The 14,889-nt window shown below is 45.2% G+C and overlaps 1 protein-coding gene across 9 annotated transcripts in view; it reads right to left on the minus strand.

Annotated features, from left to right (window-relative positions):
- Positions 1 to 427: 427 nt before the first annotated feature.
- Positions 428 to 14,889, minus strand: part of PTPRT (protein tyrosine phosphatase receptor type T) — a 450,791-nt gene continuing 436,329 nt past the window's right edge. For all 9 annotated transcript variants that reach the window (XM_033075163.2, XM_033075164.2, XM_033075167.2 and 6 more), the window contains 5 exons: positions 13,003 to 13,134; positions 9,146 to 9,271; positions 6,247 to 6,410; positions 5,288 to 5,423; positions 428 to 4,567 (listed from right to left, as the gene is read on the minus strand). In XM_033075163.2, coding sequence (XP_032931054.1) covers positions 4,514 to 4,567; positions 5,288 to 5,423; positions 6,247 to 6,410; positions 9,146 to 9,271; positions 13,003 to 13,134 — 612 coding nt within the window. In that variant the 3' untranslated portion in view covers positions 428 to 4,513. The remainder of the gene's footprint in view (positions 4,568 to 5,287; positions 5,424 to 6,246; positions 6,411 to 9,145; positions 9,272 to 13,002; positions 13,135 to 14,889) is intronic.

A 14,889-nucleotide genomic window follows, 5' to 3' on the forward strand; every position in this document is an offset into this window, starting at 1 on the left:
CCATTGCACTGGATGATCACAAAAATTAACTATGCTGCCAACATCATGGAGTTGGTTGTTCACATTTATTACAGGACAATGAAGTTTTCCAAGGGGAACTTTTCCACTGCATTGCACATCAGGGACCATTCCAGGACTGTGCACTGCTCTGTGATGACTTCACTAAAATTTCTGCAAGTGTGACAGATAGAAGCACCTCATATTTGAAGATTTCTCTCTCAAGCAAATCTTTTATCTTTGTCCCTCAGGATTTATTCCCTCTATCACACTCCGAGTGCTCCATCTCCACAGCACAGAATGTGACATTACCTGTTTTTTATGATTTTGGCTGGAACTCAGAAGAGTAAGAGAGAGATGGGAGCAGCTGTGCAAGAGTGAGAGAGCAAGGTGCAAATTCCCTACCTGTTTCAGGATCCATTTATCTGCCTTCTCCTCCAATGTTTGGTTTCTCCCAAAGGAGATTTCTCCTCCTTTCCTTCTCCTCCAGATGGAAACTCTTCAGGAGTTTAACTGCTCCTGAGCCACCTGCTGCAGGAGCCTCTCCTTCCTATCACTCTACAGCACCCCAAGAGCAGTGGCCAGAAATCCCTGGCTTGAGATTCCCACGGGAAATCCCACAAACTACTGATAAAGGGCCTGGGAAAAGTAAATGGAAAAGCCAGTCTAGCATCCACAGGCCTAAATCTACTACTGTGGGGTCTGTGTGGCTATTGGACTTTCTTTTTTTCCCAGAGAGTTTACAGCTCCAGAATAAAAGTGGAATTCATTGCTGCAATTACATCCATTAATAATTTAAGATGTTGGTTACCCCCTATATGAGATAGTGACCCTGAACCACCTGCTTCTACTTCCTTTTATTTCAGATCAAGCTTTACACCAACTCTGTGCTATCACAAACAGCTCCCTCTCACCTATGAAGGATGTCTCCATGGGAATAAGTTCATCTTCATTATGTCCATTCAAATATTGTCAATATGATAGTTTTTCCAGCCTAAAATTCAATCACTGAAGAATTCACCTTTTTTTCCTGCACATTATCGCTTTTCATTCACAGCAGGGAATGCTTAGGCTGAAAATCTCACTATTAATCCTTCCAGGAGTGAGAAAACCTCCTTTATCTCATCTCATAGTTTCTTTCTTTCCCCATGAAAACAAACCCATCACCCATAATCTTGCTTCAAACACATTACCTACATCACTATGGGCTGTTCTCTAGGGTTTCAACAACCTCAAGGTAATAAAGGGATTTAAAGTAGGCTTTTCCACACAATTCCCTCCATCATTAATTCACACTTGGCATATATGCACTGTGCAGGGAGGAACAGCATGAAGATCCCTGAGCCAACACAGACTGGAGCTGGGTCAGTCCCCCAAAAGCACCATAATTGCAGGAATTTATAACAGTTTGGCAACACAATCTGCAGTGTCTGCTGAGCATCTTTCCATATGGGTTTTGGGCTGGACATTAGGAAGTTCAGACACATGGCTGAGTGGCCACATAATAAGCTGTGACTAACAGTTGGGCTGTGCTAACGAATATTTGCATTGAACTGCTATAAAATGTAAAATTTGGCTTAAATATCTTTCCCTGCAGTTTGTGCCAACATCACTTGGCATTTGCAGAGGGCTGGGGACACAGTGAGTTGCTGTGGGCCAGCTGATACAGGTACCTGACCCTTCAGGAGTGTTTTTCATACCATAAAACACATCCAAACCTACCTCCAGACCCTAAACCACTGCCCTGCCAGTGCTGTTGTGCTCTGCTCATCCCACACTCCCTTCCCTCACTCACACACCCCTCCTGTGGGCTTAACTCTGGCATTTCAATCCACTGTCTCTGAAGTTAAGCCTAAATTGCCTCCTCCACTTCACACCTCAGTGATACTGGCACTCCTTTACCTCTCTGTTCCTTATCCCAGCTGTCACCCTCGCTGCTGGCTTCACTCCCCAAAGTCACAAGGGAGACCTGTCACTGTGCTACTTTCCATGTAAAATTAACTGAATGCTAAATATTAATTAATGCTGATTCATATTTCCATTGTATCCACAGGGAATGGTTCCCTTTGGCTTTCTGGAGTCAGCAGAGTAAAAAATGCTTTGCTGACTTGTAGCTTCTTCATACCTGGGCAGTTGTTGAAAAATCCCATCCTGGGATTAGAATTCCCTCTTCCCTTTTCTCTCCCAACACCTGACCTACACTGTTCCATCCAGCCACCTGTAATCAAAACCAATACTATACTTTTCTTTCACTTATATCTCATAGTTTCATTTTGCCTTACAGTTATGGGGTTTTTTCCTGCTGAAATGTGTTGTTCAGTTGCAAAAAGAAAAAAAACCCAATTCAGACCAGTAGCCTGTCCCTTGTGATGCCAGACACCCATCAACAGCCCCAACTGGAAATAAAACTGATTTGGTGATTTTGTTTTTTTTTCTTTTGCAAGCAACAGAAAGGACCAACCAGAAACAGCACAGAGGCTCCTGTGAGAAGGCGGCTCAGGATCAGTTAAGACCTTCATGATATTAAAGCCAAGAATCCAAAGCTCCTTAAAAAAACCCCAGGTGGTTCAGCATCCTTTGCTTACCACGAGGGGTACTATTGAAACTCCAAGCATCCTTCCCTGGGCTGTGCAGGTCCTGGTGCATGGCAATGGTTTGGTTGGGTACTGCTGTGTCTGAGTCAAGAGCTGCTTTTGCCAGATTTCATTCCCATCCCTCCTGGTCAAGGTGAGGGTGTGACTATTGAAGAAAGAATGACCATGAAGCAGAGGTGCCTTTTGAATTCATAGAATTAGCAAAGTATTTTGAATTTCTGGCATGCTCTGTGCCAGTCATGGGCAGGACAGAGTTCACAGCAGCCTCTGAGGATTTACCTGAGGGTGGAAAACTACAGGGTGATAAGAAAGTTAGAGTTTCCTTCAACTCTTACCTTCAGTCTATCTTTTAGCAAGTCTGAATTTGAAGAACCCTACACCCCAGAATCTAATTTACACACAGAGCAACCTCATATCCCACACCCTCAAGATAAATAAATGGCTAAATTGAAATACTAATTATTGTAAAGTCTTGTTCATTCAATTATTTCTTCCCCAAGATTACCCTGCAGACTTTAGTGATTAACTACTTAAACATACTTTTTCAGAAAAGCAATTTCTTAGCTGCTAAGAAGTCAGAATGAGATCCAGAACCGTGGCAAAACACATCTGGTGTTTGTTTCAGAGAAGGAGACTTGCACAGGCATTTTTGCAGAATAAAAGAAAAGCTGTTTTGCTTAAGAAGACAAGTTGCTGTGCTGGGCTAACACTCCTCTTTACAGGTGTCAGGATAGGTTTGTGTGTATGTACATCACCTTTCCTGCAGCTCCAATGGGTTACAATTCTGAAGCTTGTAGGGTCTGGAAATAGTGAGGAAATCTTGTCAAAACCAATTTTAAGAACCTTCAGCCTTTAAACTCCTGAGCAGAAACTTTCTTGGCTGTCTGCTTGCACAGTGCCTAGTTCAGCAGGCTCCTGGTGTGACTAGGGGTCCTAAGTTCTACAACAATACAAATAATAAATAAAATATAGTCCTACCTAGTATTTGAGCAATAATTTCTACTTCATACCCTGTTTGTCAGAGACACACTGCACCCCAGCTAATACTTGGGAAATGTGGTTACCAAGTTACTGAAGTTGTGAGATAAATGCCATTTGTTTGATGCAAATATTTAACCTTCAGGTTCAGGTGGCTGGGAAACTCCTCAGCAGCTTCACCAGCAGTGAAAGGACACAGAGCAGAGGGATGGAACTGGGTCATGCACAGCCCTGGGAGTTGAGCAGAAACTGGGAGGAAATTTTTGTGTGGAGGCAGTGAATCCATGAACAGCTTCTCATCTCCACCATCTATTTTCATGCTTAAAGGGACTACATTTGGGAAGAGAATTTCAGTGTAGTCTTTTTTTTTTTTTTCTTTTTTCTTTGTGTGTGTGTGTTGGCCTTTTCATTTGGAAAAACAAATAAAAGGAAACAGATAAGGTAGACAAATTATAATGAAACATTTCATGTATCCCCTATGGCTATCTCATTTTTCCCAAATGACTGCTGCATGAAATTAAAAAATTAAAAGGCTGGGATTTGAGAACAAAATTATAAATTAAAAAGGAGACATTTAAAAGAGAATTTCCTAAGGGTTTCATTCCTTCCCCACTCTGCAGCAAGCAGAACAAAAACACAATCCAAAAGAGGAGAGAAGTCAGAGGGGATTAGAAAGTCCAGTCTTTCAGCCTGTCTCCCATTTTGCTAATTTTTACAGTAAGTTATTTAAGAAGCAGTAGATGTTCCAATAGAAAGCAGGCAGCAGCACACACAGGCATCGTCTCCTCCTTCCAGCGAGGTCTCTGCAACCTCAGTCTCTTGCTGAGAAGGAAGGAGAAGTTTTCCTTCCCACACTTGTTACTGCCTTCCAGTGTGGGACAGGGGAGAAGCATCCGCCAGAGCTGGGGGTCTGGCACATCGTGGGGTCCCCTCCCTTTGCTGGGCTAAAAGGAACTCAAGTATTCCAGTGCAACCTCGTATACAAATTTATACTGTTCCTGAAAGAGAGGACACAAAGGAATGGCATTAGGATATGGGGAAATTCCTCAGAGCCCAGTTCTACAAGCAAAATTCCTCCTCCCTCTTTCTTACACCCTTTGGCAGGAGCAGGCAAACACTGGTTGTGTTTCTGAGGGATCCTGAGCAAGCATGGCAGGGAGATGGTGTTGTCATGGAAGAGAAAAGTGCTCAAAGAGAGAGCCTCAGTCTGGACTGTTCATTATTTGCCTCCAGCCCTCAGTGCATGTGTTGCTTTTGAGGCACAAAGTCAATGTGATGGATGGAGATGACTGAATTCAGGACAGTTTAATCTCCTGGGCTGCAGGGAGCCAGGCCTGGGGGCTGGACTGTTTTCCCTTCCTGGTTTCAAGGTGTGTCACAGCACCCAGCACTGGGCTGGGCAGGAGAACAAATTCCATGGACAGGAGCACACATCCCACTCTACCCACAGCCAGGGTGAGAGCTCTGTGGGGTTTGACCTCCAGAGGCAGCTGGGCACGGGACACAGGATCCATCACTCTGCCAGGGCATCCCCTCTTCTCAAAAGGAGAAGCAGGAAGATTCACTGAACACGCTAAAACAGGACCAACCTTAATTCTGGTGTCTTCATGTTCCCATTAATTTTGATTCATCCTGAACTAAGCCATTTTGACATTTTCTTACCTATCCTGAAGTCCCTTGCACACACAGGGAGGGGAATGAGCAGCAAAAAGCCTTACCAGTGACTCCACCATGTTGGATTTGTTATTCCGTAGCGTTTTCACTATGTGGAACACATCGATGATGTTCTGCTGCTGGATCATTTCACACACACTGCAGATGGCACAGAAGGTGCCGCTGCGCCCTCCGCCGTTCCTGGGAGCAGCAGAGAACAGGGGAAGGTGGAGCTGGTGAGGCTGAGGGGAGGACAGCACACACAGCTCACACCCCCTGGACACCAAGGAAGGTCTCTGATGTAAGGGCTGCTCATGGATGCTCAAGGGTTTGTGTCCTAAAGGGGCTCCAGGAGAGCTGGAGGGGGGTTTGGACAAGGGATGGAGGGACAGGACACAGGGAATGGCTCCCAGAGGGCAGGAATGGATGGGATATTTGGGAGGGAATTGTTCCCTGTGAGGGTGGGCAGGGCTGGCACAGGGTGCCCAGAGCAGCTGTGGCTGCCCCCGGAACCCTGGAAGTGTCCAAGGCCAGGCTGGACAGGGCTTGGAGCAACCTGGGACAGTTGGAGGTGTCCACAAGCACTGAGTGGTGTTTCCAAACCATTCTGTGAGTCTGTGAAAGTGGAGAGCTGTAGAACAGGGGCAGGGATGGAAGGGCTAAGGGATTCCTGGAGTGAGGGCCAGGGAAGCTCAGGGACTGCAGTTCTGCAAATCCCTGCTCTGGGCTCACAGCAGCTCTGTGCTCAGAGCTGGGTATATGGCAGGGCTGCTTCAGCTCTGTCTGGGCTCCAGCCACGAGACCTACAATGTACCAGGGCTCTTGGAGTTATGTTTCACTGCAATCACTACAGTCCCTAGGCCAGGATTCTATAATGCAGTACAATATTCAACTGCAAGTGTATAATAAATGTACTTTAACCCCATTTTCCCCATCTGAAGCCTAGCAAACCCCCAGGTTTCCAGATCCAGCTGTCTTCAGGCAGCACCACATGAGGCTGCAGCCATTCCCCAGCCCTACTTACAGGCAGTGGACCACAGTGCGCCCGTCTCTGCCGTCGTACTGCTCCTGCCACTTCTCCAGCCTCCTGACCACCTTGAGCAGGGAGCGCTTGGAGGGAGGGGTGTCCCTGTAGGCGGGCCAGCCGATGTACTGCAGGTGCTGCACGATGCGGTACCCGTCCTGCGGCTGCAACACACACAGCTGCAGCTCAGGGGCTGCACGGGGCTGGGGCTCTGCTCACACAGCACCCTTGCAGGAGGAACAGGACTTCTGGACAGCAAATCAATATGACTATGCAGAAGCCAATTTATTGTTGTCTTGGGTTACAGTAGAGAGTGTGATATAAGATCTATTCTATCACCATCTGTTGAGAGCAGGTGGGGCAGTGATCCCTATCTCCGTGGGAGATATTCTGCTAATGGGCCATCCATTGAAACCAGGCAGGGCATTGTTCTTTATCTTTTCACAACCCATCCTTCCTCCAGCCAGTCATTTTCTGCCAATGGCCATTGAGTCCCACTGTGGGACTGATAAAATTACTGCATCCCATTGGGAGTTGCTCCAGCCAGGGGGAAGAGCCCAACATTTCTTACCAAGATAAAAACAGAGGTTTTGGGACACTAAGGCAGCCCTTTTTTCCACATTACCACTGGACCTCTGGAGGGAAACTGCACCTTGTACAGGAGCACTGCTCCAACTGAGCCACATCTGTCACTGCAGGAGGATGCAGCCACCATGGAATGGGACTGCTGCCAACACCCTGCCTGACGGGTGTCAGGTTGTACTCTGACTTTGTCAGGGTTTGGAGTTTGTTTCTTTGTAGTACTGTATTTCTATTTTAATTTCCCTAGTACAGAACTGTTATTCCTAATTCCCGTATTTTTGCCTGAAAGCCCCTTGATTTCAAAATTATAATAATTTAGAGGGAGGGGGATTACATTCTCCATTTCAAAGAGAAACTCCTGCCTTTCTTAGCAGACACCTGTCCTCCAAACTAGGACAATTGTTTACTTTTAGCCCTAATTAATTATACATTCTAAAACTACTGTCCATGCGATCATGCATTTCTTGGTTGGTGCCACTATGCTGTCCACACACCCTGCATGAGCCCCTCAGGTGCAAGGATTTGTTACTGCCTAGAACTTTGCCCCCCACCTTTATCTTAGGTCTTTTAATTTAGGTATGTTGTTTTTCAGTTTCTTCTTTTCTAACTTAGCATAGTTTATATTTCAGTAGGGTTTCAAGAAATTGCAGCAAAACACTTAACAATGGTTCATTTAGTGCACTTGTTATAAACATTGGTCTCAACTAAGAAATATGCAGAAAAACAGCTAGGCATGGAACAATATAGTAAAATATGGAGAAAACCAGCTAAATGTAGTTTGGCTGGTGGACATGATACAGACCATGGCCTAGACTTGTTCAGACATGTCACAATGGCCCAGACTTGTTCAGCATTACACAACCCTCCCCTCTGCACCTGCACCAGCAGTGCTGTGCTCCCCTCCACGCTGGGCACCTGGCACAGCACAGAAACAAGGGCTTGGCTCCAACCTGGACAGCAATTATTACAGAGCTCAGCAGACACCAAGTGTGTGGGACCCTTGTTTAGTTTCCAGAATAAAGTTTCATCAAACTGCACAAACAGATCAAATGTCTCTTTCTTGGTGGACTGGGCTGTGCCATAAGAAGTAGAGGCAGCTCTCAAAAATTCTCTGGGGATTTTGGAGGGAAAGGGTCCGCACAAATTTCCTCTTTATTTTTGTACGAACACAATTTGGAACTGATTGAATTCTGGGTCTAGAGGTGCAGAGAAGGTGGTTGACAAATGAAGCTTCTGTAAGGGTAGAGATTTAACAGGAACATTAAAAGATTCATGTCTGTAGATAAATTTAATAGGAACTATAGAGATTTGGTAAAAAAGATGAAACAGTACAGGCACCAAGAAAATTAATCTTAATTTGCTGGCAAATTTGTGAAGTGTTGGACATGGATGAGTGCAGAGAGCTGGGAGCACACAGCACCTGCCCTGCCAGCCCTGCATCCATGGACCAGCTCCATCTGAGAGTCACAAAACCTTGGTCTGACCAGTTTTATGACCCCCAGGCTCTTCCTGGGACACAGGAAGGTGTCTAATATCCAACCAGTTCATTAATTTCTGTGGCTAGACCACAAGGTTCCCTCTGCAGTGCCACACCTGAACTGCACAGGCTCTGACCGTGCAGACACTGATGTGTTAAGCTGCACGAAAATATAATTTGCAGAGCCTGCTTCCATTTCTGACTAGAAAAAATGAAAGAGGAACAACAAAGGAAACATAATCAATCTGGGAAACAACTAATGAGAGAAAAATTCTCTGCTGAAGCCCTTTCCTGCAGCCCTGAAGTCGGATTGCCAGGGCTCAGTGTGCAGATAAACTTTGTTTCTATCATTTCAGCTGTCCTGGGGCTCAGGGACACAGACAAAGAGTTGCTTACAGAAATGGCAGTTGCTTATTTATAGGGAAAGCAGTGGCAATTGGGAATCCCAGTCTAGCCAGTAAACATTGCATCTGTCTTCAGAGATGCTGCCTGGGAGCTGACAGATGGAAAGCTGCTGACACCATCCCAGTTTATTTCCTGCAATACTGATGGCTTTATATCGGCTACAAAGTGATGAATTGTTCTCAAATATACACAGAAAAATGCTCACCATTTAAATACAGATTTTCAGCTCATACCATCCACTTGCTGCCTTCAGCCAAGAGTCCTTTAGCAATGCAGGCTGATTAAATGTTAATTAAAGGAAGTAGCTGCAGTGGAATCTCATTCCTAGGTGAGAGATTCTGCATCTCTAAACCACAAGTCTTGGCTCTGGCTCTTCCTCGAGCCAAACTGTGTTTGTGAGGATAACCAGGGAACGGGGTGTTTGTCCTCTCTTACCCTGGCCATGTTGCAAATCCGGAATATCCGGTTGATGATATCCTCATCAATGTCTGCTGAAACAAACTCCACTTGGATTGGGCCATAACAACAGGACGTCTTCTCTGGCCAGTACTGCATGCAGAGCTAGAAAAAAAACCCACAAAAACAAACAGAAATCTTGATTATTAACATATCCAGTCACTCCTTTTGGATCTATAACCAGCTCAAAATCCATCACCAATCTTGTATATTGTGGCTTTGTTCAGAGAAGATCTCATTCTAGCTCAGTAAAATATTTTACATCCTGAATATGAAGAAAAAAAAAGGAAATATATTTTAGGGCCTGGACTTTTCTTTCTCTTTATTTTTGTACAAACACATTTGGAACTGATTGAATTCTGGGTCTAGAGGTGCAGAGAAGGTGGCTGACAGATGAAGCTTCTGTAAGGGTAGAGATTTAACAGGAACATTAAAAGATTTGTGTCTGTAGATAAATTTAATAGGAACTACAGAGAGTTGGCAAAAATGAGGAAAGTGTACAGGCACCAAGAAAACTAATCTTAATTCAAACAAACTGAAATGCCATTTTTTTCCCTGTAAGATGAACTTTTTAGTTTTCTGGCTCTACCAGTGAGCAGGGGAACGAGAGTGACTTTGTTCTGAGGGCAACAAGAGCAGCTCTGGTTTCAGGGTGAACCACAACTGCACCTCTGAAGTGTGTGAAGCAGGCTGGGAGTCTTTTTCTTGTGCTGATATTACTGAGTTGAAAGGACATAAAGCACCCTATGCACACGAATTACAATCTAAGGATTTTAAATCCAGCTGGAAATAGATCATGGCACAAAAATATTTTGCTTGAGATCTCATTAGCAGTTTCTGCTAAGATTGTATTTCTTTGTGGTTTTTTTCCTTCCTATTTTCAAGTGTAATTTTGTACAAGTTTTGAAACCCCCAGATGCTCATTTGAACTCGATCTCGAGCTTTTCAAGTTCAATCACTGCCAGCAACAATGTTGAGTGTGTGCATGGGACTGCATTAATTCTGCACTCCTGTTCTTCCTTTGATCATATAGGATTGAAATTGGGTGGGATATTCACACAATCTTATGCATCTTTGCCCTTGTTAGTTTTTCAAGATTAAGCAAGCCAGCCAAGACCACACAAGCAAGTCCTTTGAAGGGTTTCTTTACTCTTCATTCAGACTTTCAAGCTGCCTAGTGATCTCCTCTCAAAGCATCTGTCCCACAGGCAGGCAGATGTGAGCAGAGCAGGAGCTTTAGCAAACAACCTCAAGGTGCACTGGAAAGCAGAGAAAGATTAAACCTTTCCTTAGCATGCAAAATTTGCTTCTCCCAGAGCAGGTCTGTGAATGGCCACCTCTCCAAACAGCTGAGAAGTGCCTGCTGTGTGCTCTGACCTCCCCAGGGGTGGATTTGGCTGTTCCCTGTACTCAGGGCACACCCTGGGATCAGGTACTGCTGAGCAGACAGGGAATGACATCTCTGCAGGCACAGTGCCACAGAAAACACATCTCCAAAGGGATCTGCTGGAGGGTGGGAGGGACCTGCAGAGATCTGCATTGATGGGCTTGAGGCCACTCAGTCACACAATGGCTGTGTGTGGTTTGAAGGGCAGCAGAGCTGGGGAAGGGTCTGCAGCCCCCAGGAACAGCTGAGGGGGCTGGGGGGCTCAGCCTGGAGCAAAGGGGGCTCAGGGGAAACCCTCCCACTCTCCACAACTCCCTGAGGGTGCAGCCAGGTGGGTCAGGCTCTGCTCCCAAGGAACAGGATGAGAGGAAACAGCTTCAAACTGTGCCAGGGGAAGTTTAGATTGGATATTGGGAACATTTCTTCACTGCAAGAGTGGTCAGGCAATGGCACAGCTGTCCAGAGCAGTAGTGGAGTCTCCATCCCTGAAGGATTTAAAAGATGTGTTGATGTGGCACTTGGGGACAGGGGTTGGGGGTGGCCTTGGTAGTGCTGAGGTAACAGCTGGACTCAATCTTAGAGGTCTTTTCCACCCCAAATGCTTCTACGATATCAAACTGTCTCACAATGTTCTGGTAGCTCATAAAATACAAACTTTAAATCCTCCTTAACTTCCAGTGCCACCTGGGTGCTCTGGCATTGGCTGCACTCTCAAGAGAGGTGACACCGTGCTACAGAAGCTGTCAAAGTGACTTCATGCACTGCCAAATCCCCTTTTCTGTGCCCACAGACCACATCACAACAGCAAAACTTTGCTAGGAAAAAAACTAAGCTTTGTGCAGAAAGATAGTCACAAGAATAACACTGGCTGGGGCTGAAAGGTTTGTGTTTTCCCAGAGCAAGTGTGTCATTTCCAGAAAAAGCTGAGTTTTGCTTTGAAGTGTCAGGAAAATAAAAGGTGAAATTGGTCTCTGGATTCAATGCCAAGATGCAGAATCAAGGAGAGTGGATGGGAGAGGAAAACAGAAGATACAGAGGAGCTCTGGCTCCTCACAGAGTGGTGGGATCTGCAGGGCAGAACAGAGCTGTCCCTGGGGCTGCAGTGGAATCCCACTGAGCTCCCCTGATGGGACATCCCCTGAAGGACTGGGGTGATTGGCTTCTCCACCACCATCCAAAAAGAGACCAACAATTCACTGCCTGCAAGCGTGGTAAGACAGGGAAGAGACAAATGAAAACCAAATCCATGAAGTACCAACTATTGAGGGCTCCTCTCATTGAACAAGGGCTGTAATGGGTGAATTAGCCATGCTAAATGTACTCTCCACACAAATTGCATAATTACACCTTTTTGAAAGCTGTTATCCTCTGCCACTCATCACAAGGTGTCTGGGGACACCAGAACAGAAGGAATGGCAAAAGCTCCTCCCTGGCAAGCCCAAATCCTGAAAATAATGCTGTGTCCAGTAGCCAAAACCCAACTTAGACATGGAATGAAAAAGAAAAATAAAGAGATAGAAGGATTATATTATCCTCAAACTCTGCAAAACATATTTCTCAGGATTACAGAATCATACTGGAAATCTCAGGGGAAAGATCCTTCAAATTATTTCAGCTCTCTTGGTTTTATTCTTCTGGAAATGCCATGTGAAAAAGGGAAGCATGAAGCACCCTGGGGCTGTGGTAGGGAGCATCTTCCTGAACCAAACACAGACAAAAATATGAAAGGGGAGAAAGTGGGTTTGGGAGGGAAATTTTAGCCTGCAAACATGAAGTAATTCTGTAATATATACAGTATGGATCTAAAACTTTTTGATACTTTTAAATATTTCTATTTTACTTAATTTTCAACATCAAATCCATCAAAGTAGTTATATAATAAATGGGGAGACTTTATAGCAACTTTCCAGTACATAAAAGGGGCTTACAGGAAGGCTGAAGGGGGACTTTTCAGAAGGGTAAGGAGTGATAGGAAAAAGGGGAATAGCATTAAGCTGAAGCAAGGCAGATAGCAGGAATATCAGGAATATCAGATACAGGGATATCAGGAAGAAATTCCTCCCTGTGAGGGTGGGGAGGTGCCCAGAGAAGCCTGGGAAGAAAAGGATCCCTGGCAGTGTCCAAGGCCAGGCTGGACAGGGTTTGGAGCACCCTGGGACAGTGGAAGGTGTCCCTGCCCATGGCAGGGGGCTGTAGTAAGATGGCCTTTAAGGCCCCTTCCTATCCAAACCCTTCTATGATGCCTGCTAACTACAAGAAGAATTAGCTTACAAAGAGCCAGGCATATGGACTTATTCTCCCTTAAAACCCCAGAACATCACTCATTACCTCCCAGCTCTCCCTCATTTATTTCTGGGAGTGGGAGAGCACCAGAAAATGGCAGCAGGGACTCTCTGCAGAGCCCTGGATTTGAGAAGGGATGCCATGCCAGGAATGAAGAGCCACTGACCTGAGCTGCATCCATCTCATTGAGCATCACCACGGAGGAGCAGTTGTAGTCAAACACCAGCCTCCAGAAGTCTGCGATGGTGTTGGGCAAGGGGTGCTGGGTGACAATGAAGGCAGCAGGTTGCTTGTGGCTCTAACAAAAGAATAAGATTAGTTAAAAAAAAAAAATATTCAATCAAGTTTTATTCAAAGGAATATTATACCCGGGAGGCTGTGGGGAGGCAATCTGAGGCATTTAACCAGATTATACAAATCACATCTCCTGCTCTTGTTATCGCTCCACAATGAATGAACGCCTCCTAATGGGATTCTTCTGCTCCCAATAAAGACATTTCATTAAAGAAGTGTCACAAGAGCAGAGATTACCCAAATCAATTATTTATATTTTGAGACTCAGCAAATAATGCTAATTCTACTATTACTACTACTATGGCTATCAGTAATATTAATAATTGGAAGGAAAACAGCTGGAAGCAAATGCTCTCCTTTGTGCTGCAGTGGCCTCGAGGAACTCCAGAAGGGATTAGCCCTGTCTGCTGTGGCTGCCTGGGGGTGCAGTGTGACTGAGGTGGCACTTCTGGATCCCAGCCATCCTTTATGAGCTCGTGGGGCAGCATTCAGAGCCTGTGACACTGGCAGTTAATTCCTGATGTTATTCTTTCATCCCAAAAAGGCCCCCTGACCTCAGTCTCCCTACGCACAGAAGGGTGGAGCTGTGCTCCCAACCTCTGTGGGGCCGAGTTAATGAATGTTTGTGAGGCTCTAAGGGATGAAAGGCAACAAGCTGAAAACTTTATCGCTTCCCAGCCACGGCAGGCAAGGCTTAAATGAGCCTGGAAACTGCACAGCCCTTTGTGCTGTACATCTGTGGAGCAGACTTGAATCAAAAGGCACACTAATTCTGAGGTAAAGAAAAAAAGAACACAAAAAAAACCCTCCAGCGGAATAAAATTTTGGATTTAAAGTGAAGAAATAAATAAAATCCTGAAGTACAAGCTGCCCATTGTGGGGGTTTGCCTTTTCTCCTCCATGTGAGGCAGATGTGGGTGGAAGTGTTGGGGAGCCATGTTGGGAAAAAGGGGCTTCTGAGGAGGGTGATGGGACATGATGTGAGAGAAGGACAAAGAGTATTTTATTGGGAAATTTTATTCTAGAACAGACTTTTGCCTTCTTTCTCTCTTTTGTCTTTTTCCCCACTCTGGATTCCACACCTAAAAACACCAGAATGGGTCAAAGTTGTGAAGTGTATCAGACCAGTGGCGGCAACAGAGTGGCAGATAAAATACTGAGGTTTATCTCTTAACTAAACACCAGAATGTTCCTGCTGTGGTTTTGTTCATGCTGTGCCAGCAGCAAACCTGGCTAACTCTTGGCTGAAGGTTTGTGGGGTTTGCCATTAGGAGAAAAAGAAACCCTCCCCTGCTCTGTGCTACAGGGGAGGAACCAGGTTCACTGTCCCATCTCAAAGGGAACTCACAGAGGTGTGAATTACTCGTGCAAGAGAACATGTGTGGGATTATAGGGGAATGATGATGTCAGGGACACATAAATTCATGTTTTTCTCCAAAGCCTATGGATTAAACACAAATCTATTATCACTTCTTCATGATTGACTCTATGTGGTAAAAGTCTCATTTTTTAAGGATTATGTTCCATTGTTTTGGGGGAAGCTGAGGGAAGTTTTTCTCCTTTCAAGGCAATATGGGATGGAGGGTGTCCTCTAAGAGTCCCTGCTCAGCACAAGACTTCACACCCAGATCTGTCCTCAGCAAGAACAGCTATGAAAATGTAGGATTCTGGCTGTTCCCCTGTGATTATTTTTATCCTTAAAACTTCCTGGATCCTTTATGGAAAGATAAAGGAGACTCAAGGGAACATCACAGTGGCT

Source organism: Catharus ustulatus, chromosome 17, assembly GCF_009819885.2.
Source record: "Catharus ustulatus isolate bCatUst1 chromosome 17, bCatUst1.pri.v2, whole genome shotgun sequence".
Classification (NCBI taxonomy): domain Eukaryota; kingdom Metazoa; phylum Chordata; class Aves; order Passeriformes; family Turdidae; genus Catharus; species Catharus ustulatus.